Here is a 24,398-nt window from a genome sequence, read left to right as displayed (position 1 = left end):
TTATAAAATGGAGTATAATACATCTCATAAGGTCATTGTGAAGATCAATAAAATTATTACCGCAAGTGTTAGGCAAAGGCTAAGCTCTTTGTAAATGTCGGTTACCCTGTTCCTCCACCACCATCCCTCCCTCCCACACACACTTCCTCTCACTCTCTCTCCACTACCTAAAGGATCAAATTCAACCTCTTTAGCCTACAAGCCTCCCCCAACCTGACCTCACCCCAGATCAACGCCACCCAACCTTTCCAATTTTATCTAGGACAGCTCCCCTGCCCAGCAGTCCAGCTAGAGGTCACGTTGGCCACCCTTTTCTGTCTGCAATGCCCAGACACACGTGCTCTGTAACCCAGAAATCTGTGGCCAACAAAGGTGCTAAGACCCGCAGAAATTTGGGACACAGGAAAGAGAAACGAAGTTTGACAAAGGATCTCACGGGGGCGGGGGGGATTAGGCCAATCAGAGAAGATGGCACACGTCAGTCTGAGATGCAGAACGACAGGACACAACAAGCTGAGTACGAGTGGAGACGCAACCAGAAAAGACTGAAATGAAATCCTCAATCCTCAAGGGGAAAAAAAAAAAGGATGGAGCAGTCAGAGGGATGCCACCCCTACAAAAGACAAACAAATTGATGGAATGGAACCTTGCAGGGAGACAGATGACCAGCAGAGAGAAGGAGGCATAGGAAAATGAGGAGTGGGGCACAAAAGCGGGGCTCTCAGGGGGAAGAGGAGTCAATCTCAGACGGGGGAAGAGAAAAGGACACAGAGCGAGACGCACAGAGAAAAAGGTCCACGGCAGAGAAGATGGGGGGATGGCGCGAGATGAAGCTCACGGAGATACCCAGAGAAGGCGACGATTACACAGAGTCGCCCCCAGAGGGGTGAAATCTTGGGGGAGATTAAAAAGGAGGGCGGAGCCAGCGAGAAATTCAGAAAAACTGGAGGTGTCCCGGGTAGCGAAGGAAGGGGGAAGGGCCCAACTATCAGGGAATGAAGCACGGGGAGAAAGTGGGTCCGAAGAGAGATAGGGTCCGAGAGAAACGGAAAAATCAGAGATTGGGAAAATCACAACCCATAGGACGACAGGAGGCGACACAGGGAAACGGGCGCAATCTGAGGAGGAAGGGCCCGGTAAGCAAACGGGGAAATCACAGGGCTTAGGGAGAACGCATAAAAGAAGGGTAGCTCGGGAGCTGTGGCACCGGGAGAGAAGCAATAGAAAACGCGGGCGTCCACGCAGCAACGGCGAAGTCTAGGTAGAAGGCAAAGGCAGGCCAGAAGCGAGGCTGCGCGTGCGCAGACCGTGCTTGGTCAACGCCCCGGGGGCGGGGCCAGGCGGACTGTTCCTCGGGGGCGGGCCCAGCCTCGGTCCGGGAGGCAGCACTCGACGCCCCATTGGCCACTTGCCTCCAAAGGAGAAAGGCAGTCTGGGCAGGCAGGACACGCGGAGGGAGGGGCAGGGGTGGCACGAGACTCATCTCGAAGCGCTGTTGGCTGGACTGATAGTCTCGCGCGTCTAGACGCTAGCAGAAAGGAAGCGGGCAGGACATCAGTGCAGGATCTCAAACCGCATTGGTCGCCCGCGTTGGCAGAGAGAGACGATGCTTGAAGCTCATTGGTCCTCGTGAGACAGCGCGGGGGGAAAAGCCGCGCGAGCTTGGCCGTTCCTCTGGCCGCTTTTCCGTGGTGCCCTTAGGCATCTTCTTGACTGAATCTGAAGCTGAGCGCAGTGGAGTCAGGAAGCTGACTCCACTGGAGGCGGTGGTAACCGTGAACTGGCTGCGCGAACACGGCCCCTCCTCCCTTTCCGTCCTCCTCCTTCTTCCCTAGACTCCCACCCCAGAGCATCCCCTCACCTCCCCCTCGTGCCCCTCGCCTCCCCCTCGCGCCCCCATCCCCTTCCCTGCCTCGCGGGCCCATTGGCGTGTTCCCCGTGCCCCGCTCGCTCCCTGGGGCGCAGGAAGGAGGGAGGGGAAAATGCATGAAATTAATTGTGGGGAGTGGGCACAGGAGCAGGAAGCATTGGGCACAGAGACTGCACGGGTTTACACAAAATCCTGAACAACATGTGGGCGCAAGAGAGACATTAGTGCCCCGAGGAGAGGGCTTTTGGCCCAGATCAGGGCTTAGCACATGGCAGGGGCTCAGTAACCATTTGTGGAATGAATGAAGGAGTGAAGGAAAATAACTTGAAAGTGGGGCAGGTGGCGGGCACGGCGGCTCACACTTGTGATCCCAGCACTTTGGGAGGCCAAGGCGGGCAGGTCCCTTGAGGTCAGGAGTTTGAAACCAGCCTGGCCAACAGAGTGAAACCCTGTCTCTACTAAAAATACAAAAATTAGCTGGGCGTGGTGGCGGGTGCTTGTAATCCCAGCTACTCGAAAGGCTGAGGCAGGAGAATCACTTGAACCCAGGAGGCGGAGGTTGCAGTGAGCTGGGATCACGCCACTGCACTCCCGCCTGGGCTGAAGAGCAAGACTCCATGTCAAAAAAGGAAAGCCAGAGAGAGAGAGAGAAAGGGCAGGAAGGAAGGAGGGAGGGAGGGAGGGAGGGATAAAAGAAAAAGAAAAAGAAAGTGGGACAGGGAAGCTGAGCGCAGTGGCTCCAGCCTGTGGTCCCAGTTACTCGGGGGGCTGCAGCGGGAAGATTGCTTGAACTCAGGAGGTGGAGGCTGCAATGAGTCGTGATCATGCCACTGCACTCCAGCCTGGGCGACAGAGCGAGACCCTGTCAATAAAAAGAAAGTGGAGCAGGGAATACATGAGAATAATGTAATTATTGGGGGTGCAAGAGAGGGTTCTGATTTCAAGGGGTACAAGAACAAAATAATACTGAAGGAATAGAAGGAGGCAGTTGCCTTGCAGGGCATAGATGAGACTAAGAATTGAAATTGAACTAAGAATTGAAAGGGGCATAAAACTATCAGTAGGCACTGGATAAATACATGAGGGTAGGGTGAGCACTGTTGGGATGGAATAGGGTGCTTGTGAAGGGCCAAGATCATGCCACTGCACTCCAGCCTGGGAGACAGAGCAAGACTCCATCTCCAAAAAAGAAAGAAAGAAAGAACACTGAAGAGGAAGAGGAGAGGGGTTTCTCAGGAAGGAAGATACCTGAGAAAGGTCATGGGGTAAAGAGGGGAGGAAACCAGGGAAGAAGGCAGGATTGGAGAAGGGAGGTCAAAAGAGGGGCAAGATGGAATCCTGCAGATGTGGTCCCCAGGGCAGGATGTTTGTTAGGGGTGGGCCCACCTGGTCATGCTGACCCTCCACTCCTGCCCCTAGATCCATGGAACCCAGTGACATGCCTGCTGGCCACCATTGCCCCTCAGACTCTGCCCTCCGGGATGAGACCAGAGAACCCCAGGACACAGAGCTGATCCCCAGGAGAGCCATGAGTCGTTCTCCAACCTGCGCCCGCTGCCGCAACCACGGCATCACCGCCCAGCTCAAGGGCCACAAGCGCCTCTGCCTCTTCCAGGCTTGCGAGTGTCACAAATGTGTCCTCATCCTGTGAGTATGAGGTCTGGGAGGGGAGGAGGTTGGGCCTCGTCCAAAGAGTCGCTGACCTTTGACTCACAACTCCCCACTTTTAGGGAGCGCCGCAGGATCATGGCTGCCCAAGTGGCCTTGCGTAGGCAGCAGGAGGCCCAGCTGAAGAAGCGCCTGATGAGGGGAGGGGAAGCCTCTTCCAAAACTCCCAGACGCATCAGAAAGGTCCCCTGTGAGTGTCTTTGACCAGCGATGGGGCAGGGGTTTTAGTATAGCAAGCAGATGTGGGAAAAAGAGGCCCAGCCCTGCCGCTGAATTGGTGTGCGACCTTGAACTAAGGGTTTCTACTCCCTCGGCCTCGGCTGTCTCAGTGTTGGGAGAATGCAGCAAATTCTGTGGGTCAAAAATGAGCTGGAGGGGGAGATGAGAACTGTCTGGGGTTGGGGTAGGATAGGGGTCAGGAGAAAGGGCTCACTAGAGCTCTCCCTGGTCCTTCATAGCTGGAAAAGAGAACATAGCACCCCAGCCTCAGACACCCCGTGGGGCAGTCCCGCTGGCACTGACACCCCCTGGGAAGGTAAGGAGAGGCTGGGGCCTGAGAAAGTGCCCCCCACCCTAGTTCCTACCCAGACCCTTTCTTCTGTGCCCTCAACACCTGGGTTCTAGTCCCAGCCCTGGTTTGCTATATAATCTGGTCAAATCACTGCTCTTCTCTAAGCAAAATGAGGGGATGGGACTTTAAGGCCCTCCCAGCTCTAAAGTTTTGGGGTTCTGCCCACATCCCAGAATAAGCCCACTCCTTCTCCAGCCTAGTACCCAACTCCAGTCCTGTGCCCTTTGCCCCTGCAGGAGAACTCCTGTGGGCCTCTGCTACTCAGCCGTCCCTTGGAAGCCTTGCCCTTTTCCTGGACTCCAGTGCCTCCTGGCCCCTGGGTCCCTGGACACTGGCTGCCTCCAGGCCTCTCCATGCCATCACCAGTGGCATGCCGCTTGCTGTATCAAGATCCGGCTGTCTCTCTGCCTCTCTTTCCTGGTACGATGATAATTCAACAGATATTTCAGTGTCAATCTGCCACATATTGGGAAAGGAGGAGGAAGAGGGCACAGGTGGGGAGAGGGAGGAAAGAAACTGTGACCTTGACCCCTATACACTCTGCATTCTCTTATTCTCATTAGGCTTTGACCCTGGCACCTCCCGCCAGCTGCCCACTCATGGGCCCTTCACCACCTGCCCAGGATCTCACCCAGTACTGACAGCTCCTCTTTCTGGAGAGCCCCAAGGGCCCCCTAGCCAGCCCCTCACGTGAGTAGGGGGAGAAGGATGTGTATCATAAGCCTAAGCCTGTGCTGGACACCACAGTGGATACTGAAGAAGAAAAGGTCTCAGACTAATAGGCAAGGCAGAGCTCTCCTAGTACTGCCATTTCCTAGCTGTGATGTTTTGGGCAATTAGCTTTACCTCTCTGAGCCTGTTTTTCTATCACTAAATTGGAGACACTATTACTTACCTCTCTGGTTGTTGTAAGAATTAGCAATAATGTATGGACTAGACGTAGCACAGACTCTTTAATAGTAGCAATTTTATCTGCTTAAACAGATTTGATGGGGTAATCTGATATGGGGGGCAGTGATGGTGAGAGCCTCAGAGACCCTGGAAAGGGGCCAGAGGCCATTAGGGAAAGCTCCCCAAAGCTGAGCCAAGCTCTCCTTCAAGTTCTGTGAGAATTGGGGAACTGGGAAAGGGGACCCAGACTCTGGTAGGGCAGGGACAGTAATCCCAGCTAGGTGTTTTTTAAAAACCTGTGGCCTGGTGGCTCACACCTGTAATCCCAATGCTTTGGGAGGCTGAGGTGGGAGGATCACTTGAGGCCAAGAGTTTGAGACCACCTGAGCAACAGAGTGAGACCCTGTCTCTACAGAAAAATTAAAACTTAGCCCAGAATGGTGGGGCACACCTGTTTTCCTGGCTACTCAGGAGGCTGAGGTGGGAAGATGGCGTAGGCTGACGAGTTTGAGCTTATGGTGAGCTATGATCACACCACCACTGCACTCCAGCCTGGGTGACAGAGCAAGACCCTATGTCAAAAAAAAAAAAAAAAAAAAACCACAGGTGATTTCCCATAATCCTCACAGTAGCCCTGGGAGGAAAGAGTTGGCAGGGATTTTTACTTTACTGAAAATAAAATAAGCCAAGACAGGGAATGGGGACTTAGCCACACAGTTTAATGGCCCAGCAGGCTCTCAGATTCCCAGATCAAAATATGGCAAAATCCTGCCCCTCTTTCAATGTGTACATGTCTGTTCATGTGTTTAACCACCCTGACATCTTCTCTCCTTGTTTCTAGACACTCAACTCTGATACTCCAGCCCTGTAGCACCCCAGACCCTCTTCTGCTACAGCCACAGGTCCTGGGAAAGAAGTGGGATCTAGGATGCTGGAAGGAGGTTGAGTCTGGGGAAGGGAAAAGCAGGAGACTGTGAAGGAACCAGGGGCTGAGGAACACTTAGAGGGTGGGCAGAAGTGGGGGTTCCCAGTCTGCTTCTCTTCCTTTCCCTTGCAGGCCTCTGGAGCCTCTTGCCTGGCTCGGATATCTGCCGCCTCAGAATGGCAGCTGCAGCAAGAGGCAGCTGAAGCCCTAGTGGGGCTGAAAGATTCATCCCAGGCTCCTCGTGTGACCCCTTTTGTGCCCCCGAACCCTGCCTGGATCTCCCTGCTTCACCCCTGTGTCCCACCAGGTAATTGTGTTCCATGAAACGAGAGGATGGGATAGGGATGGTTGGGAAACAGCGGTCACTGAAGTACATAGGGACTAACCAAGGAAATGAGGGGGTCGGCAGGTTGAACATTCTCAGGCCCAGGCCCCCAGGCTCCTCAAACTGGCCCCTGGGATTGCAGCTGAGAGTTGTTCAGTAAATCAATTTTATCAGTTTTGTACTAGACAGCAAATTTCTTGATGTCAAGGAAAGTAGGGCCCTGAGAAAGGCAAAGACTTGCCCAAAGGCATATAGTGAGACAGTGGCAGAGAACCCAACGCTGTGTCTCTGGACCCAGGCTGCCTGCTGAAGTCTGGAGTGGGGTCTGGCCTGGGAGGAGGTCTGATAAGTGCCTTCAAGGAGCTTCTGTTCTAGTTGGGGAACTTGGATGCCTTCACAAGACTTAGTGACAAACCTGGAGAAGACTGGAGGATTGAAGAGTGAGAACAACCTAGGGGGACAGACAGGGAAAGCTGCGAAGTCTCCTCTCCAAATAATGGATTGGACAAACTGGCCTGGAGGAACTGCTAGAGCAGAGGGAAAGGAGGCTGGAGAGGCTTCTGATGCTGGAGACCCTGCCGGGCTTAGGTGTCTAGACCAGCAACTGTACATGAAGGGGAGCCAGGGAACGTTTCTGAACTAAGCAAGGACAAATTCAGAGACCATGAGCTTTAGAAGCACAAGTAGATGGCTTTGATGGAGGGTTTGGAGGAGGCAAGACCGGAGGTGGGAAAATCAGCAAGGAGGTCTGTGAAACAATCCAGGAGAACAATGATGAGGCCTGAATTGGATGCAGTAAAAAGGGGATTGCTAGGAGGAAAAAAGGATGTGGTCTGATCCTGCCCCTTCCTTCCTGCCTACAGCTCCTGCTGGAGGAAGAGGATTCCAGCCTGTTGGCCCCGCTCTTCCACCCAGCCCAGCCCCTTCTGTTGCTCTACATATTGGCCGTCGGGGGTCCATCTCCCTCCTGAGCTAGAAACCTGGAGATGGAGGCTGCCTTGCTGTAGCAGGGAGGTGACAGCCTGCTGGCACTGTGTATTTAGTATTTTACTTAGGGATTTATGCATGGAATTTAATGTAGTACAAGCTTCGGCCTTTTTTTTTTTTAAGCTTTCAGGCGCTTCATTAGCTTTCAGTTCCTTTTGTATTGCGGGCATTTCCTTGGCTGAAGGTGGATATTCTTGATATTCTTGTACCCTTCTTGGGTCCTGGGACCTGTTGAAATCCCCAATAAAGGGAGAGTTGTGCTCTTTAAGCTGACCAGTATCTATAAATGTGTTTGCATGAGTTTACATCCCAGGATCCCATGATTCCATACATACCTATGCACTCATGTCTGTCTCCATGCCTGTGAAAACAGGAGAGTGCTTTCATTTTGTGTCTAGGTTTGTGTGAGTAAACAAGAAATAAACCTTTGTTGTTGTAAGCCACTGAGATTTGGGGATTGTTTGTTACCACAGCCTAACCTAGTCTATCCTGACTGACAGAAAGGACTTGTTCAGTTCACTTCTCAAAGTGAAAATCAGTTTTCTAGTACCTACTATAGATAAACACAAACTTGGATTTTTTTTTCCTTTGGCCAAATAAAAAAATTATATAGGGAAATACAAGGGGATCCACTGATGCTCTGTGCCAGGCATAGACAGTTTCCTGCTGTCTAGAGGGGTTACAAATTGAAATGCATACCAGAGCATTTCAAATAAATGAGCAAAGAAGGCCAGATGGACCCTGGCAAACTGAGAATGTGTGCCGTGCCTAAGGAGCAGCCTCCTTGTGGCCCTAGCAGACTGCTGCCAGGCAGGAACGTGACCTCAGTGTTGCTGCCTCTTCTGATTTTTTTTAAAAAAACTGGAAAACTAGATTTCCATGCAAAACTTCTTAATTTTCTTTTTCTTTTCTTTTCTTTTCTTTTTTTTTTTGAGACAGAGTCTTGCTCTGTCACCAGGCTGGAATGCAGTGGTGCAGTCTCGGCTCACTGTCAACCTCCACCTCCTGGGTTCAAGCGATTCTCCTGCCTCAGCCTCCCAAGTAGCTGGGATCACAGGCACATGCCACCATGCCCAGCTAATTTTTATATTTTTAGTAGAGACGGGGTTTCACCATGTTGGCCAGGATGGTCTCGATCTCTTGACTTTGTGATCCACCTGCCTCAGCCTCCCAAAGTGCTGGGATTACAGGGGTGAGCACGTTGCCCAGCCCAAACATCTTAATTTTCAAATGTTGGCTCCATTTTCTTCTTTACATTCTATACGTGCCAAATAAAACTTATCTTCAGGCCAGCTTTGGCCAATGGAATACCAATCTGATACTAATCTAACATGATATTTTCCACATGGGGAAATTGAGGCTAACCAGAATAGGAAGAATCAAGTTAGTCTTCATCACTAAGAGGTGTTTCCTCAACTATGGAGGTTCATGTGTCTAAGTTTTTTGTTTGTTTGTTTTGGGGGTTTGAGACAGGGTTTCGCTCTATCACCCAGGCTAAAGTGCAATGGCATGATCTCAGCTCACTGCAACCTCTGCCCCCTGGGCTCAAGTGATTCTCTCACCTCAGCCTCCTAGAAGCTGGAATTACAGGTGCGCGCCACCACACCCAGCTAATTTGTGTATTTTTAGTAGAGACAGGTTTTCACCATGTTGGCCAGGCTAGTCTTGAACTCCTGACCTCAAAGTGATCCACCCACCTTGGCCTGCCAAAGTGCTGGGATTACAGGTGTTAGCCACCCTGCATCCGGCCTAAGTTTTGAAGGATCCATAAAAGGTTAAGAAACTCTCATTACCATTTACTGAGTGCCCACTCTATTTGACTCCCATATCCTCACAGCAACCCTGTAAGCTATACATGATGGTTCTCATTTTACAAGTGAAGAAACAAGCTTCAAGAGGTAAAGTAACTGCTCAAGTGTTTCGGGGAACATTTCTAGACAAAGGTCAGAGAAGGGTTCCTTCTCTTTGCCAGGTTCCAAATTAGTTAATAATGTTTATAAAACATTGGACTGGGTGTGGTGGCTCACGCCTGTAATTCCAGCACTTTGGGAGGCCAAGGCAGGAAGATCATTTGAGCCTAGGAGTTTGAGACCAGGCTAAGCAACATGGTGAGACCCTGTCTCTTTAAAAAAAAATAAAAGCAGAGAGTGAAAGATGCACCACTCCTTTCCCCAATCAAGACTTCAAAAGACAGATATAAGTCAAGAGCTTTTCAAAAAAGTTTTTTTTTTACTTTACCAGGAACATCAGAGAATTTTGAGACAGAGTTTCACTCTTGTTGCCCATACTGGAGTGCAATGGCATGATCTCGGTTCACTGCAACCTCCGCCTCCTGGATTTAAGCGATTCTTCTGCCTCAGCCTCCCAAGTAGCTGGGATTACAGCATGTGCCACCATGCCCAGCTAATTTTGTATTTTTAGTAGAGACAGGGTTTCTCCATGTTGGTCAGGCTGGTCTCAAATTCCTGACCTCAGGTGATCTGCCCGCCTCAGCCTCCCAAAGTGCTGGGATTACAGGCATTAGCTACCACGCCCAGCCTGTTTTTTATTTTATTTATTTATTTATTTTTTGAGATAGAGTTTTCCTCTTGTTGCTCAGGCTGGAGTGCAATGGCATGATCTTGGCTCACCACAACTTCCGCCTCCCGTGTTCAAGCGATTCTCCTGTCTCAGTCTCCCGAGGAGCTGGAATTACAGGCATGCGCTACCATGCCCGGCTAATTTTGTATTGTTAGTAGAGACGGGGTTTCTCCATGTTGATCAGGCTGGTCTTGAACTCCTGACCTCAGGTGATCCACCTGCCTCGGCCTCCCAAAGTGCTGCGATTACAGGCGTGAGCCATCGTACCTAGCGAAAGTCTTTTATTTTTGTACTCATGATACCATTAACAATAAGATCTTACTTGCATTTGTTTCTTAGTCCTCTGGTGTCAAGTCCTTCTCCTTGAACCATTCCATACATATGAAAACTTGTTGAGCTCTTCCAAAGATGTGAAGACTGGAGACCCCTCTTCCCATTCCCACCTTTAGAAGGGCTCAAAGGATGTGCTTGATCTCAGTCTCCCGAGTAGCTGGAATTACAGGCATGCGCCTATAAGAATTACTGATTCTTTTTCCTGATGTTACCTACACCTCTTGTTTTACTCAAGATGATTGATGGTGATGACATTCAATTACAACTTGTTCTTTCTTGTTTGGGATTTTGAGAAGGTGGGTTTCTTCTCCTCCCTAACTGATTACAGAGTAGTAAAACCTGCAGCGCTTCTCAGCAGGTACTGTGAGACATCAAGAGACTAAAGTCGGCTTCACACCCTTCTTCCCTCTCCTTAGCTATTACTTAGATATATGATTGCTCCTTAATAGACCTGCCGAAGACAATGTGCCATGCTTTCCTAGTGACAGATGACCAAGGGCACAAAATCACAGAGAAAGGAAGCACTGCAACATGCACCATGGCTGAGACTCTGCTACTCGGCGCTGACCAAGGGTGCCCTGTACACCAAGGTCACACAGCTGAGAAGGGTAAAAGAGAAAGTATAATTTGGGGTTAAAGGACGGCATGAAAAGGGGAGGAAAAGGAGTGATGGAGTTTGGGGGAAGGAGTGGAGAGCAGGCCCCTCTTCACAGGCCCTTCTCATTTCTCTGCAGCTCACCTCCCCTTCAGTGCCCAGACTGGCAAGGCTTTTCATACCACCATATCTTTTCATGGCTTGATAGCTCATTGAATAATATCCCACTGTTTGTAGGCACTGCAGCCCCAAACCATTTTTAAAACTGTGTTTAAAGAGGTTATTGAAAGAGCTTGAGCATCTTCAGTTGTGGCTTCAAATCCCAGCTCAGGCTTTAGCCTTATGTGACCTTGGACAAATGACTTGACTCTAAGCCTCAGCTGACTTGGTCTATAACTATTTGTTGTTAGAGCATGTGACGCGCCATGAACCAGAGCAACCACTTTAAATGGGCAAATGGGGATCTCAGTTTTGTTTTGTTTTGTTTTTTCAATGGTAAGACAAGCCCTGAGAGGGAAAATGGAACACAGGTCAGCAGGGCAGGTAAATCTAAATGGGCAAAGTAAGCCTAACAGCTGAGCCAACAGACTCCGACACTAGAAGGCAGAACTGAACTAACTCCTCCGAAGGTCCCGCCTCTGCCGCTTTGTCCCACCCTTATCTCCTCCCTCAGTGCCTCGCTCCCCTTTCGCTCGCCCGGGTGGTGCTGAAGCAACTTCCGCCCTGAGAAGGGTGGGGCTTCCGTCTCCCGCTCTCGCGACTCCTTGCGATGAAGGACGGAAGATGGTAGCCAGATTGCTTCCTCGCCCTTCCTTTAGGTTCCCCGTCACAGTTCCGCCCTTACTACTCCCACTTCCTGCTAAGGAACAGCCACTTCCACCCGGAAAAGGGGTTGTTCCTCTGAGGGCGCCGGCTGCCCACCCAACCTGCCCTGTATTTTCGCCATCATAGTCTTCTCCACCACTGTTTCTTCCAGCCACGAACGACGCAAACGAAACCAAGTTCCCCCACCTCGGGACAGGAGCTCTTATCCTCTATTACACTCCGGGAGAAGGAAAAGCGGGAGGAAAACCCGGCCTTCACGCCCGACCCCTCGGCCCTCCCCTTTACCTCTCCACCCCTCAATACATAACCTCCCCTCTAGGCGGGGACGAAGCCACATTCGCCCTGAGAGAGGCGGAGCCTCCGCTTTTACCCCCACTCCCCCGCCCCCGCTCTCGCGAGCTTTCAGAACTCTCGCGAGACCCGAAGCCCGACTTGTGCGCCCGGGAAACCCCGTCGCTCCCTTTCCCCTGGCTGGCAGCGCGGAGGCCGCACGGTAAGCGGGTGCTCCGAATCGGACCGTGCGTGGGGCGTCAGGGCCGGACGCCGCAGCCTCAGAGCCCGTGCCTAAGGGCCCAGAGGCGCCCGGCGCGGGCCCGTCCCGCCCCCTGGAGCCGCGGCCACGTGCGAGCGGCAGGCCCGAACATGCCCGGTCAGCGCCGTCCGGGAGCTGAACGTGGGCCCGGGGGAGCAGCGGCGGGTGTGCGTGGGGCGTCCGGAGTCCCGGGGCTGAGGAGTGGGGTTGCGCAGGATCTTCACACGCGGGAGCCGGGCTGCGTTCGAGAGTCCGTGGGCGTCAGTGAGCTCCTTCGGACCCACAGGAGCCGGGGCCAGTCGTTGAAGGGGCCTTGAGAAGTAACGGGGTACCCTGGTTTAGGATACCTTGGAGCGAAAGGAGTGGGGTGGGGTCCGGGCGTTTGGCGGTCGTCTCCGCCAGGCCTTTGTTCACATGCGTGACCTTCTCCCGCAGATGCCTGGAGTTACTGTAAAAGACGTGAACCAGCAGGAGTTCGTCAGAGCTCTGGCAGCCTTTCTCAAAAAGTGAGTTTGGGGACTGAGGTTCAAAGCGGGTGGAGGCTGTCGCGTTGGTCTGCCCGTCTGGGCCCAGTGTTTGCCCGTGCTGGCAGGGGAGACCTGTTTGGGGCTTCTGTGGCTCCTTTCGGCATTAGGCCTGGCTTGGTTACGGTTCCAGCCTCTCTTTGTACTCTGAGCACATCAGGCACCTCGTAACCCATGGTTGTGTTGAAGGGAGGGCATTTGGAGTGTGGGTAGTTTGTGGAGATTACTGAATCGTGGTTTTTTCTCACTGTTTTGGTTTTAGGTCCGGGAAGCTGAAAGTCCCTGAATGGGTGGACACCGTCAAGCTGGCCAAGCACAAAGAGCTTGCTCCCTACGATGAGAACTGGTTCTACACGCGAGCTGGTGAGGAACTTGGGTCTTTGGCTGGAGAGTGGGGAGCTGGGTGACCCCTGGCACAAACCATACTTACCTGTCTCCTCTGAGCTCTTTCCTGGCCCCTGCCCAAGAGGGAGAGACGTTGGGTTGTGTCACCACATGCTTTGTGTGATAGGACATTCAATAACTTGATACTCTAAGTTTTTATGCAATTCTAAGAGCCTTGTGAGAGGAGGACTTGTGGCTTTGAGCTTCAAGGGAAACCAGAGACTGATGAATGTTCAGATTTTGCTTATAGGTGGTTTAATCCTTCCTACATACATGGAGTCAGACTCCCTGGGTTTGAATCCATCTTTTACATCTGCCCGTTGTCAACTCTGGCAAATTACTTAACCTGCCTGTGCCTCCATTTTCTCATCCCTAAAATGGGGCTAATGACTGTGCCAGTACCGAGAGAATTGTAAGGATTGAATGAATTTAAATCAGAGTGTTTAGAACATGTCTGTTCCAAAGTAGTTAAGAAAAAGTTAGCTACTTTTTATAATTGCTCAGATCAAGTTAGCCTTCTCTATGTCTCTTAACAGGTTGTTTCTAACTAAATGGTTGGAGGTGTGGCCAGGTTAGTCCTTGCTTTAAATCTTGACTTCCTGACCTTACGGGCACCCTGTGACCTTGTGCCAGCCCATCTCTTTTCGATCTTACAGTAATAATTTATGTTCAGTAATAATACAATAATGTACAGTAATAGGTGTATGTACAGCCCCTAACTAGTATTAGTTCTCACGTGTCTTGACATTTCAGTACTCATTAAATCTTCACCCTCAGGAAGACCTAACGTGGTGGGCGGTGGCAGTGCTGTGTTGTGTCAAGGCGACAGCCTCAGAGTGGACCTTTGCTAAGGGGCCTTGGCCTCTCTAATCTTAAACCTTATATTTCATGAAGCGGGGTTTGGAAATCAGCAAAACTTCAGAATGACCCTGAAGAGAGTTGACCTTGGTACAGGTGCTTGTCCCTTCAGAATAAGAAGTATTTTGTAGATTTGTGGTACATTTGTGCCTCAAATGGCCATGGGACCCACTCTATCGGGCCTTGGAGTGGGCACAGAGGACCAGCGTAACTCAGCTGCAGCCTCTGAGGACTGAAAGATGAACTTGCTAAGAGGGGTAGGGTTGATGGCATATCACCCACTCACCATTCTTTTTAGACAGATTGTGGGGCTGATGAAGAGAAGCTGACTTACCTGGGTGCACAGCAGTGACAAGGTCTGGAAGAGACGTGTCCCCTCCACCTATCCCCCCATCTTGCTTTGGCAGTGCCTCAAGGGGCAGTAGGTCAGGGCAGCTTTGGATCTAGGATTAGGAAAAATAATCTAATAGCCTTTCTCATTTGCTGGGGTGAAGATGCATGCTACGCTATCAGATACCCCAAAATAGGACTATATGTGTCTTTTGTTCATGTGTGTTTTTGTTTGTTTTAACATGGGGAAGGATTAACAAGAGATGGGATTAAGCCCTTGGATAATAAACCTAGTCGCACCTGATGGTCATGGTAGACTGTGGCCCTTTTCGGCCCGCCATGTTCCTTCCTGGAAACCTCAGGCAGGATGTGCATCTTCTGCCTGTCTGCTGGCCTTCATCACAGGAAGTACCACAAAGGTCCCTTTTCCACCTCACTTATCCAGCTGCCCTAGTAGCACAGGATGGTTGTGTGTAGACTAGAGGCCTGTTGTGTATATTTTTGTTGGGGTACAGCCACACCCACATATTTACATACACAGGTGCAGAGTTGTAGTTGTGGCAGAAGGTCTAGCTCTGTCACCCAGGTTGGAGTGCAGTGGCACAATTATAGCTCACTGCAGCCTCGAACTCCTGGGCTCAAGTGATCCTCCCGTCCCACCCTCCTAAGTGACTACAGGTGCCCACCAGTCACCATGCCTAGCTAACTTTTTTTATTTGTAGAGATGGAGTCTCACTATGTTGAACTCCCAAGCTCAAGCAATCCTCCTACCTCAGCCTCCCAAAGCACTGGGATTATAGGCAGAGTTTACCAGTCTCTATTTTAAAGTTTTAATATGTTCCACCCAGTTTGGCAGTCAGCTTATACTAGTCATGAGAGTGATCTGTTTTACCAAAAGAAGCTGACACGCAGACAGGTGAAGGTACTAGCTGAAAGTCTTCATAGAGTCTGGCCTGTTTTGCCCCCTCATATTTGAGGCTGAAGTGTGCTGAGGCAGCAGGGCCAAAATACGGAGGCATGTAGGAACCAGTGTGTGGTAGACAGGTCTTAATCTTGGAGTTTGGAGATAAGGAGGTCCATGGCAGAAGATGGGGCCCTCCTAGGGGGTGGTTTGGGAATGGAGTGGAGCTGTAGGAGTAAGAAATCCCAAGGCAGTGGTGTAAGGGGCAAGGTGGAGGAAGAACTCAAAGACTTGCTCTCACTGGATGTTCAAGGGATGGTCACCATGGGTCTTTATGAAGGGGGTGGTCTCAGCTCACTGAAACCTCTGTCTCTCAGGTTCAAGTGATTCTTTTACCTCAGCCTCTCAAGTAGCTGGTATTACAGGCATGCGCCACCACGCCTGGCTAATTTTGTATGGTTAGTAGAAATGGTGTTTCTCCGTGTTGGTCAGGCTGGTCTTGAACCCTGCAACCTCAGGTGATCCGCCCACCTCAGCCTCCCAAGGTGCTGGGATGACAGGCGTGAGCTACCGCACCCAGCTAGGCCTCTTTTTTTTTTGAGATGGAGTTTCGCTCTTGTTACCCCAGCCGGAGTACCATGGCGTGATCTTGGCTCAATGCAGCCTCCCATTTTCCAGGTTCAAGCAATTCTCTTGCCTCAGCCTCCCGAGTAGCTGGGATTATAGGCGCGCACCACCATGCCCAGCAAATTTTTACATTTTTAGTAGAGACAGGATTTCACCACATTGGTCAGCCTGGTCTCCAACTCCTGACTTCAGGTGACCTGCCTCAACCTCCCAGTGTGCTGGGATTACAGGCATGAGCCACTGTGCCTGGCTGCACAAGCCTCTTGCTGTCTTGATTCTCTGAAGGACCTGCTGAAGATAGAGATGTGGGAGTCCAGTTTGGTGTTTTGGTGGGCGTCTGTGTGCTGAATTGGGGTGTCTGAAAACATTTCTTGTAGGTTGAAGGCCAGTCCATCTTTGTCTCCTTCGTAGGGCTGGGTACCCACTTGTGCTGTGATAGTAGAAAGAATTCTTGAGTTAATTTTCGTATAAGTTTAAAAAATTAAAAAGATAATAGAAAGAATGAGATCCTGGGAGGCGTCACAGAAGTGAGTTAAGGGATTAATCAAGGTCAAAGAAGTGGTTTCTTCTTATAAGTTTGGCAGAGAAGGGTCAGCCAGAGTGTACTGGGGGGAGTTCTTCCCTGTCTTTGACTCAGTAGGTCAGGATGCGACCACCAGTCTGAACTTAGCTGAGCTGTGATGACTCCTGAGAAACGAGTCATCACAAGCCAAACTTAAAAGAAGTGCTTGGCTGGTCTGCCCTGTGCTCAAGTGCAGAGGGAACCCCCTCTTGGTCTAGCAAGAACACACAGCAGCTCTCCCTTGACCATGAACTCACAGTAGAGTGAAGAGGGGTGGCCTCCTTTGCAGTTCCAGGTAGAGGGTGATTCCTGGACAAGGGGTTCCTGAGAGGAATGGGTTGCCATCCCAAGAATTCACACAGCAGAGGAGCAAAAGGCTTCTAGTCTGGAGGAACTGCAGAAGAAACCATTTGTGACAGCACCTTGCTTGCAGTTGGCTCTCATAAGTACCAGCTAGGGTGGCCTGGATTTGTGCAACTCCCAATTCAAAAGGTGCGGCTGGAACCTGGGTCTCTAGGGGGTGAGGAAAAAGGTCAGTGTTTTAATAGAATGCGGTATTTCAGCTCTTGCATTTCCAATTTGAAAAGTTAATAACCCTTCCTCTCCCTTCTAGTGGGTCAGAAAAAATAATTAGCATGAACTGGAATGGCAGGGGTGGAGCTTATAATATCTGACCAAGGTTGTTCTCCTTGCCAAAAGGTTTTTATACAGCCGAAAGAAACATTTTAAGCCTCCTTTAAAGAACCTGATAGGCTTTATTGAAAGCTTGTTCTTTGCCAGTCACTATGTGTCTCCTTCGGTACCATAGCGTGAACCACCTGGAGGATAGATAGGTGTGTCCTATGTCCCTCAAGGAGGAACAGTGTTGGAATTCAAGCCCCTGTCAATCTGACAGCTCAGAGCTTGGCTATGTCCACACCAAGACTGGCCTGAGCTCTGGGTGCTAGTCGCAACTCAACAAGACTGAGGTTGAGTGCCCGTTTCTGGTACACAGCCTCTCTGGGCTTCTCTGCTTAGGAGCATGTGCCTTACTCTTAAAAAGCAAGATAACAGAAAAAGCTACCCTGCTTTCCCCAGTCCTGGGTACTGTAGTTCGAGTGGGAGAGCAGGTCTCCACCCAGAGCCAGAGCACAGCCAGGTACAGGGCCCAGAGGGATGGCAGCAGCTGCTGGACATTTGAGCTGGTCTGAAAGGTTGGAGGTTTCCAGTGATGTCACTCTCCTGGCAGAAAGATTGGGGTGGGTGGCTTATACCAAGTGGTCCTGGTTGTGGGTACTTATAACCCGGCAGTGGGGTAGGGGGTAGGATGTGGGGTGAGGTGGGGATAGAAGTGAGCAGATGGCAGAGGTAGTGAGACAACAGCAGGGCTGTGCTCTTAGCCCCTGCAGACCATGGTTATACAGTATCAGCCAGGGATTGGTTCCAGGATGAACCCCAATACCTAAGTCCACAGATGCTCACTCTTAATATAAAATGCTATAACATTGGCGCTGGCACAGTGGCACACACCTGTAATCCCAGCACTTTGGGAGGCCAAGATGGGTGAATCACTTGAGCCCAGGAGTTCAAGACCATCCAGGCAACATGGCAAAATGGGTCTCTTCAAAAAATTAGCTGGGTGTGGTGGTGTGCGCCTGTAGTCCCAACTATTCAGAAGGTCAAAACTGCAGTGAGTTGTTACCAATGCCACTGCACTCCAGCCTGGGTGACAGAATGAGGCCCTGTCTCAAAAAAAAGAGTGATATTTGCATATAGCCTATGCAGATCGTCCCATGTAGTAGTAGTATTTTTTTTAAGACAGTCTCACTCTGTCGCCCAGGCTGGAGTGCAGTGGCATGATCTTGGCTAACTGCAACCTCTGCCTCCCAGGTTGAAGCGATTCTTCTGCCTCATACTCCCAAGTAGCTGGGATTACAGGTGTGCGCCACCACACCTGGCTAATTTTTATGTATTTTTAGTAGAAATAGGGTTTTGCCATGTTGGTCAGGCTGGTCTCAAACTCGTGACCTTAGGTGATTCACCCACCCGCCTCAACCTCCCAAAGTGGTGGGATTATAAGCATGAACCACCATGCCTGGCCGGATCCCATATATAGTAAATCATCTCCAGAGTACTTCTAGATTAATACAGGCTAGACATATAGCAGTTCCAGCTACTTGGGAGGCTGAGGCAAGAAAACTGCTTGAGTCTAGGAGTTCGAGGCTGCAGTGAACTGTGATCACACCACTGCCCTCCAGCCTGGGTGACAGAATGAAGCCCTGTCTTAAGGCGGAGGGAACTAATACAGTAATTGTCACACTGCTTTTAATTGTGTGGATTTTTTTCCTCTGAATATTTTTGATCAACCATTGGTTGAGTCTGTGGCTATGGAGGGCTGGCTGTGTTTGGACCTGATCTCAGGGCAGGAGGGGGCTGGGAACAAGCGGTGTGCAACAACCATTTCTGGTCAGGGAGCAGGAGGCCAGGAGCAGCCCACCACCCCACACAAAACACTGCTGCCTGGCACTTGACAATTATGGAAGAATCCCCAAATTCCTCCACTTGATCTTTAGAACTAGAGGAAAGAAGTCAATTGAGCAGACTCTGACCAATTTGCTGGTCTCTGGGTCTCAGGGACAAATCAGACTCTGCTCCAGAGCCAGGCAGAACCATGTGATGGCTGAACTCTGGGTACTTCCTGCATCATGGATCACAGTGGCAGGACAGGGCAGTGCCTCCAGAGCTGTGTGACATGGAGCCATTGAGTACCCTCTGGCATCTCAGTTTCACTCTCTGTAAAGGAGAATAGCACTTGACACACCCATTGAGTCCTCACAGTAACCTCCTGGCCCTAAGGTGAGGTGCAGTGGAGAGACAGAAAAGCCCTTGGCATGGGGCCTGGCTGATGTGTGCTCCAGTTAGTGGAACCGTGCAAGTGTTTCTGGGGAGGTGGGAACTTTCCTTGCCGGCAAGGAGGCTGGCTGGGGTGGACCAGGGACTTGCCCAAGCCAGTCTAAGAACAAGAACCCCTGTGTCCACAGAGGGGCTGGTACACATTCCAAGATGGGGGCATCCACTGCACAGTGTCTGCCCTGTCCTTGTTATCCTGAGCTCTCTCCAGACTGTGGGTTGCCCAGAGAGTGGCAGTAGGTCCTTTCACTCCTGCTTCTCTGGGCCCCATGGAGATGGTCACAGCTAGGCCCCACCTGTACATACCTCAGGTTCAATTCAACAGCAGTGCTGCTGGGACAGTAATCACTAAAGAAGTTGGCCCTGCAGAGGTGGGAGTGCCCACCCAGGGTGCAGGGCTGCTTGGTGAGGAAGAGCTAACTGGGGTTGGGGACAAAGAGAGGGAGCTGTCAGTTTCCGGGTGTTAGTGTGTGTTTTCAGTTTCCCCTTCTTATACAATGGTGAGAATTGGCTGTTTACACACGGAATTGTTTACATGAGACCTTGATCAAGGCCCTAAATCGCCCTCTCACACTATCCTCAGCTTCCACAGCGCGGCACCTGTACCTCCGGGGTGGCGCTGGGGTTGGCTCCATGACCAAGATCTATGGGGGACGTCAGAGAAATGGCGTCATGCCCAGCCACTTCAGCCGAGGCTCCAAGAGCGTGGCCCGCCGGGTCCTCCAAGCCCTGGAGGGGCTGAAAATGGTGGAAAAGGACCAAGATGGGTAAGCACGGTGGGCAGGGCCAGCAGTGCCCACAACTCATTTCCCCAACAAATGGTCCTGCATAGTCTGCCCAGCCCCTCAGGTGTCTCCTCAGAGGCAGGCAGGAGGGGATTCTGCAGAAAAGCAAACAGCAAGGGGCCTCACCCTGACCTCTGGCTGACTAGCCCAGGCTCCAGGAAGGTAATTTAGCGACTGTCCACTTTCATTAGCCTGCTCGTTAACTTTTCCCAATTGATTTTTCGGGGCTTTTGATCTAATGCTTGCACAAACGACACCCCATCAGCTCCCAGGCGGGCTCCCACTACTGCCCCCAGCTCATTAGAATGCACCTGACTAGGGCCCTCACTGAGACTTGGCTGGCGGCAGGTGGTCCCACAGTCAGGTGCCTTCTTGAGAAGCCTAGCTCCAAACCAGAAGGGAAGGGGCTGAGAACATGACCTGTGCTCACTGGGGCCTGCATGACCGTTTCCTCCCCATAGGGGCCGCAAACTGACACCTCAGGGACAGAGAGATCTGGACAGAATCGCCGGACAGGTGAGACCTGCGTTGGGGCAGGGCCAGAATTATTTCCTCCTGGAGGGCACAGCCCAGTGTGGTGGTGGGGTCAGGAGGCCTGCCCAGGGACAGGAGAAAGGACAGTTCTGACTGACTTTTCCTGCTGGTGCTGCTTAGAAATTTGGAGGGAACTCCAGCCCAGGTGCCAGTGAGCATCTGCAGAGCAGATAGCTGCATCTGCAGACAACTCCCTCTTCCCAGGTCGGCCTGCAGTGTTCCCTGAAGTCCTCATGCTTACTGAGCATCACATGGGTTGCTTGGGAGAGGTGGAGATAAGGGATGGGACTGATGCAGGACCCAGGCCTCCATTCAGATCCTGGCTGGCTGACACCTGGGGCAGAGTGGCCACACCTCTGGTGCCACAGTCTCCCTCTCTTGGCCTCCCTGTGGCCAGAATCTACCCTTGGCCATGTCAAGCATGGTAGTGAGTACAGCAGAAGCTGCCAGGGCCTGGCATGAACTCAGTTCTGTAGCATTGACTCAGGCCTCCTAGGAGCCTTGGAGTATTTAGTCACTTAGTCACAAAAGAATGGAAGGTGTTAGCCTTCTAGGAGTTGGGGGTTGCCTGGAAGGAGAAAGCTCTTCCAGGCAGAGGGGCTTGGCAGGCACATCATTGCTTGGATGTTGCTTTCTCACATGGCAGGGGGACTCTACTCCACCAGTCCCTTCTCCCTTCCACATCTGTGAAATGGGGAAATACCCACAGTGAGAATTAGATGAGATGGATGCATTTGATTTAAGACCACACATCAAGCGCCCACCTCTAGTGGGTGGTAGATAGCTGTTACAAAGTGCCTCAGCAGAGGCCCCCTTGACTGACCTTACTCTTCCATCTTTTCCCACAGGTGGCAGCTGCCAACAAGAAGCATTAGAACAAACCATGCTGGGTTAATAAATTGCCTCATTCGTAATCCTGGTCTGGGTCTCTTTAGAGTCTGCTCTGTCGCCCAGGCTGGAGTGCAGTGGTACCATCTCAGCTTATTGCAACCTCTGCCTTCCGGGTTCAAGCAATTTTCCTGCCTCAGCCTTCCAAAGTGCTGGGATTACAGGTGTGAGCCACTGCGCCTGGTCTGGTCTGGGTCTCTTCATTGGTTGCTCTTTGGGGGCATGAAGAAGCGCTTGCTCCCTTCCCTTGAGTGAGGGTGCCTAGGTGGCTGTGTACCTGGCAGCCAGTAGGGCCTCCCCAGTCAAACAGTTCCTATCTGGGTTTGGAGGAAGGACCTAGGGGCCCTTGTGGCTCACTCTCCCACATCCTCTTTGCAATTCTCCGTAGGAAAGGATGGCTGTGTGAGCTGTAGAGGGCAGTAAGCTGTGCACTCAGCTGGACGTGGGCTGCAGAGGTGGCTACTGCTGGAGGAAAGCAGGAGGGTCCATGGCTCATGCTTCTCCCTGGAAGGTGGAGCATGGACAGGCCACCAGGGAGACTCCACCACAAAGTGGCCTGTGCTGCCCGCATGCTAACACTCCTGGACCTGCACATTCTGGATGGTCCTTGAGCCTTCACTCTGCATCTGAGTGGCGGTGGGCCTGCTGAGTGTGGCAGTGGCGGGAAGCCAGTGGAAGCGGAGCCTGCTAGGGGCCTGTGCAGAAGTGCAGCTCCCAGGGTGGCCACACGGGGGCTGCATGACCTCAGCAGTCCACAGTGACTGACTTACACAGCAAAGTGCGATGGGGTCTCCACCCATGATTGGGCACCTGATCAGGGCAGGAGATCCCAACACTGCCCAGTGGGCAAGATGGGAAAGAAGCTCTTGGGAGCTGCTGTGACCTGATGTTGCTCCCAGTTGGGGAGATTAAACTGGTTTGTCCATTATCTCCAAGGATTCCCCTGTCCAAGTTATTCCTGGGATCTGACCCATTTCCTGGAAAGGGCCAAGCCTGGGTTTTGGAGTTTAAACTACTTGAGTTTAAATCCCAACTCTTCCTAATCCCATATGAGCATGTGCACCTTCCTCCCCCGAGCCTTTACCTCGTGTGTGACCCTGCTAACTCCTGATCGGGCAACATGCCATGGAGAGCCTTGGCTCTGAGTAGCTCTGCTGGTGGACAGCCAATTGGCAGTCCCCAAATCTAAGGCCTAAGTGTTGAAAATAGGAAGTATCAAAGCCACCAGGTCCTACACCAGGGGAGAATGAAGCTACCGCCCTTCCCGGCTTGATTGTCAGTGCTGAAGGATTTGTATTTAAAACACTCTTAGAACCTACTGTGTGCCAGCACCACACTGTGCCAGGCACTTTCCAAATGCATCACTGTGGCCAGGCACGGTGGCTCACGCCTGTAATCCCAGCACTTTGGGAGGCTGAGGTGAATCACCTGAGGTCAGGAGTTCCAAAAAACAGCTTGGCCAACATCGTGAAACCCCGTCTCTACTAAAAAAAAAAATAGAAAAAATTTGGGCATGGTGGTGCATGCCTGTAATCCCAGCTACTCAGGAGGCTGAGGCAGGAGAATTGCCAGAACCCAGGAGGCGGAGGTTGTGGTGAGCTGAGATCGTGCCATTGCACTCCAGCCTGGCTAACGAGCAAAACTCCGTCTCCAGAAATTAAAATTAAAAATTAGCCAAGCATGGTGGCACACGCCTGTAATCCCAGCTACTCGAGAGGCTGAGGCAGGAGAATCGCTTGAATCCAGGAGGTGGAAGTTTCAGTAAGCCGAGATCACACCACTGCACTGCAGCCTGAGCAGAGCCAGAGTCCATTTCAAAAAAAGAAAAATTTTAAAAGCATCATTGTTTACACTCAGCAACCCTGTGAAGTAGGTGCCGAAAAGCATTTTGGAAGTAGAGAAAGTAAGCCATAGATAGGTTGGGTAACTTGCCCGATGTCCGCCAGCTACAGCCATCATTTGAACCCAAACCACCTGGCTGCAGCCCTGGGCCTAGCCACTCCAGGGCTCTGTACAGAAGAGAGGCTCAAAGGGTTGCACTCTGGCTGCGGGCCAGTCACTTCCCATTCTGTGCCCTAGTTTCCTCTTGACCATTAAGGATAAAACATTTCCCAGAGCTAACATGAGAAAATGCCAAGCGTCTAGTTTGCACAGCAGCAGGTAGGCGGGAAGGTGGAAGTGTCCAGAGTAGGTCTGCAGTCCTGCAGCCGCGCTGCTCCAGCCACTGGGGGGCAGTAGAGGGCCTAGAAACACTCCTCCACTGAAGGCAAAGTCAGGGCTTCCAGGTCTGGAGCCAAGCTTATTCCTGGGAGGGGGTCTTAAGGAGGAATTGAAGCGCAGAGGGGCTACTGACCCCAACAGAACACCTGGAATCCTGGTCCCCAGAGCTAGAGAACTGTGTTCCAGATACTGTGCCACGGCACATTGCAGAATTTTTTTTTTTAAAGGGTTTCATCATGTTGGCCAGGCTGCTCTTGACACCTGACCTCAGGTGATCCGCCCACCTCAGCCTCCCAAAGTGCTGAGATTACAGGTGTGAGCCACCACACCCGGCCAGAATATTCTTACAGTCTTACAAGTCGGGGGGTTATACCCATGTTATATGAGAAGAAACAGGTTCGGATGACCAGTCAGTTGACAAAACTGAGATGTAAAAGAATCATGGACTCTTGAGGCCCAGGCTCTTCTGCGTGGGTGGCAATTGCACTTTTTAAAAATTTTGCACTGTGGGAGGTGGATCACTTGAGGTCAAGAGTTTGAGACCTTGACTGGGTGTGGTCGCTCATGCCTGTAATCCCAGCACTTTGGGAGGCTGAGGTGGGTGGATCGCCTGAGGTCAGGAGTTTGAGACCAGCCTGATCAACATGGTGAAACCCCATCTCTACTAAAAATGCAAAAATTAGACGGGCGTGGTGGTGTATGCCTGTAATCCCAGCTACTTGGGAGGCTGAAGCAGAAGAACCGCTTAAATACAGGAGGCGGAGGTCATGGTGAGCAGAGATTGCGCCACTGCA

At 51.5% G+C, this 24,398-nt stretch overlaps 2 protein-coding genes across 2 annotated transcripts; both read left to right on the top strand.

Moving 5' to 3' along the window:
* Positions 1 to 3,293: 3,293 nt before the first annotated feature.
* On the top strand, positions 3,294 to 7,226 carry DMRTC2 (DMRT like family C2). The gene is made up of 8 exons (XM_012461527.1): positions 3,294 to 3,517; positions 3,601 to 3,728; positions 3,997 to 4,073; positions 4,349 to 4,529; positions 4,673 to 4,799; positions 5,842 to 5,902; positions 6,058 to 6,232; positions 7,114 to 7,226. Exons 1-8 carry the CDS (start codon positions 3,294 to 3,296, stop codon positions 7,224 to 7,226), a joined length of 1,086 nt encoding a protein of 361 aa, XP_012316950.1.
* Positions 7,227 to 12,044: 4,818 nt separating this feature from the next.
* On the top strand, positions 12,045 to 21,410 carry RPS19 (ribosomal protein S19). Its single transcript, XM_012461536.3, has 6 exons — positions 12,045 to 12,063; positions 12,538 to 12,608; positions 12,889 to 12,989; positions 19,761 to 19,944; positions 20,424 to 20,478; positions 21,345 to 21,410. Exons 2-6 carry the CDS (start codon positions 12,538 to 12,540, stop codon positions 21,369 to 21,371), a joined length of 438 nt encoding a protein of 145 aa, XP_012316959.1. The 5' UTR covers positions 12,045 to 12,063; the 3' UTR covers positions 21,372 to 21,410.
* Positions 21,411 to 24,398: the final 2,988 nt, after the last annotated feature.

Source organism: Aotus nancymaae, unplaced genomic scaffold (genome assembly GCF_030222135.1).
Source record: "Aotus nancymaae isolate 86718 unplaced genomic scaffold, 86718_ANA_hifiasm-v0.15.2.pri h1tg000028l, whole genome shotgun sequence".
Classification (NCBI taxonomy): Eukaryota; Metazoa; Chordata; class Mammalia; order Primates; family Aotidae; genus Aotus; species Aotus nancymaae.
The sequence above is the reverse complement of the archived record's forward strand: the minus strand, read 5'-3'. Positions and strand labels throughout refer to the sequence as shown.

Bases quoted from the DNA above. Each gene is read 5' to 3' on its own strand.
- DMRTC2 (XM_012461527.1), top strand. From the start codon at position 3,294: ATGGAACCCAGTGACATGCCTGCTGGCCACCATTGCCCCTCAGACTCT. The intron at 4,530-4,672 runs GTACGATGATAA...TATTCTCATTAG, and splicing joins CTCTCTGCCTCTCTTTCCTG to GCTTTGACCCTGGCACCTCC. The intron at 6,233-7,113 runs GTAATTGTGTTC...TCCTGCCTACAG, and splicing joins TCACCCCTGTGTCCCACCAG to CTCCTGCTGGAGGAAGAGGA.
- RPS19 (XM_012461536.3), top strand. From the start codon at position 12,538: ATGCCTGGAGTTACTGTAAAAGACGTGAACCAGCAGGAGTTCGTCAGA. The intron at 12,609-12,888 runs GTGAGTTTGGGG...TTTTGGTTTTAG, and splicing joins CTGGCAGCCTTTCTCAAAAA to GTCCGGGAAGCTGAAAGTCC. The intron at 19,945-20,423 runs GTAAGCACGGTG...TCCTCCCCATAG, and splicing joins GTGGAAAAGGACCAAGATGG to GGGCCGCAAACTGACACCTC.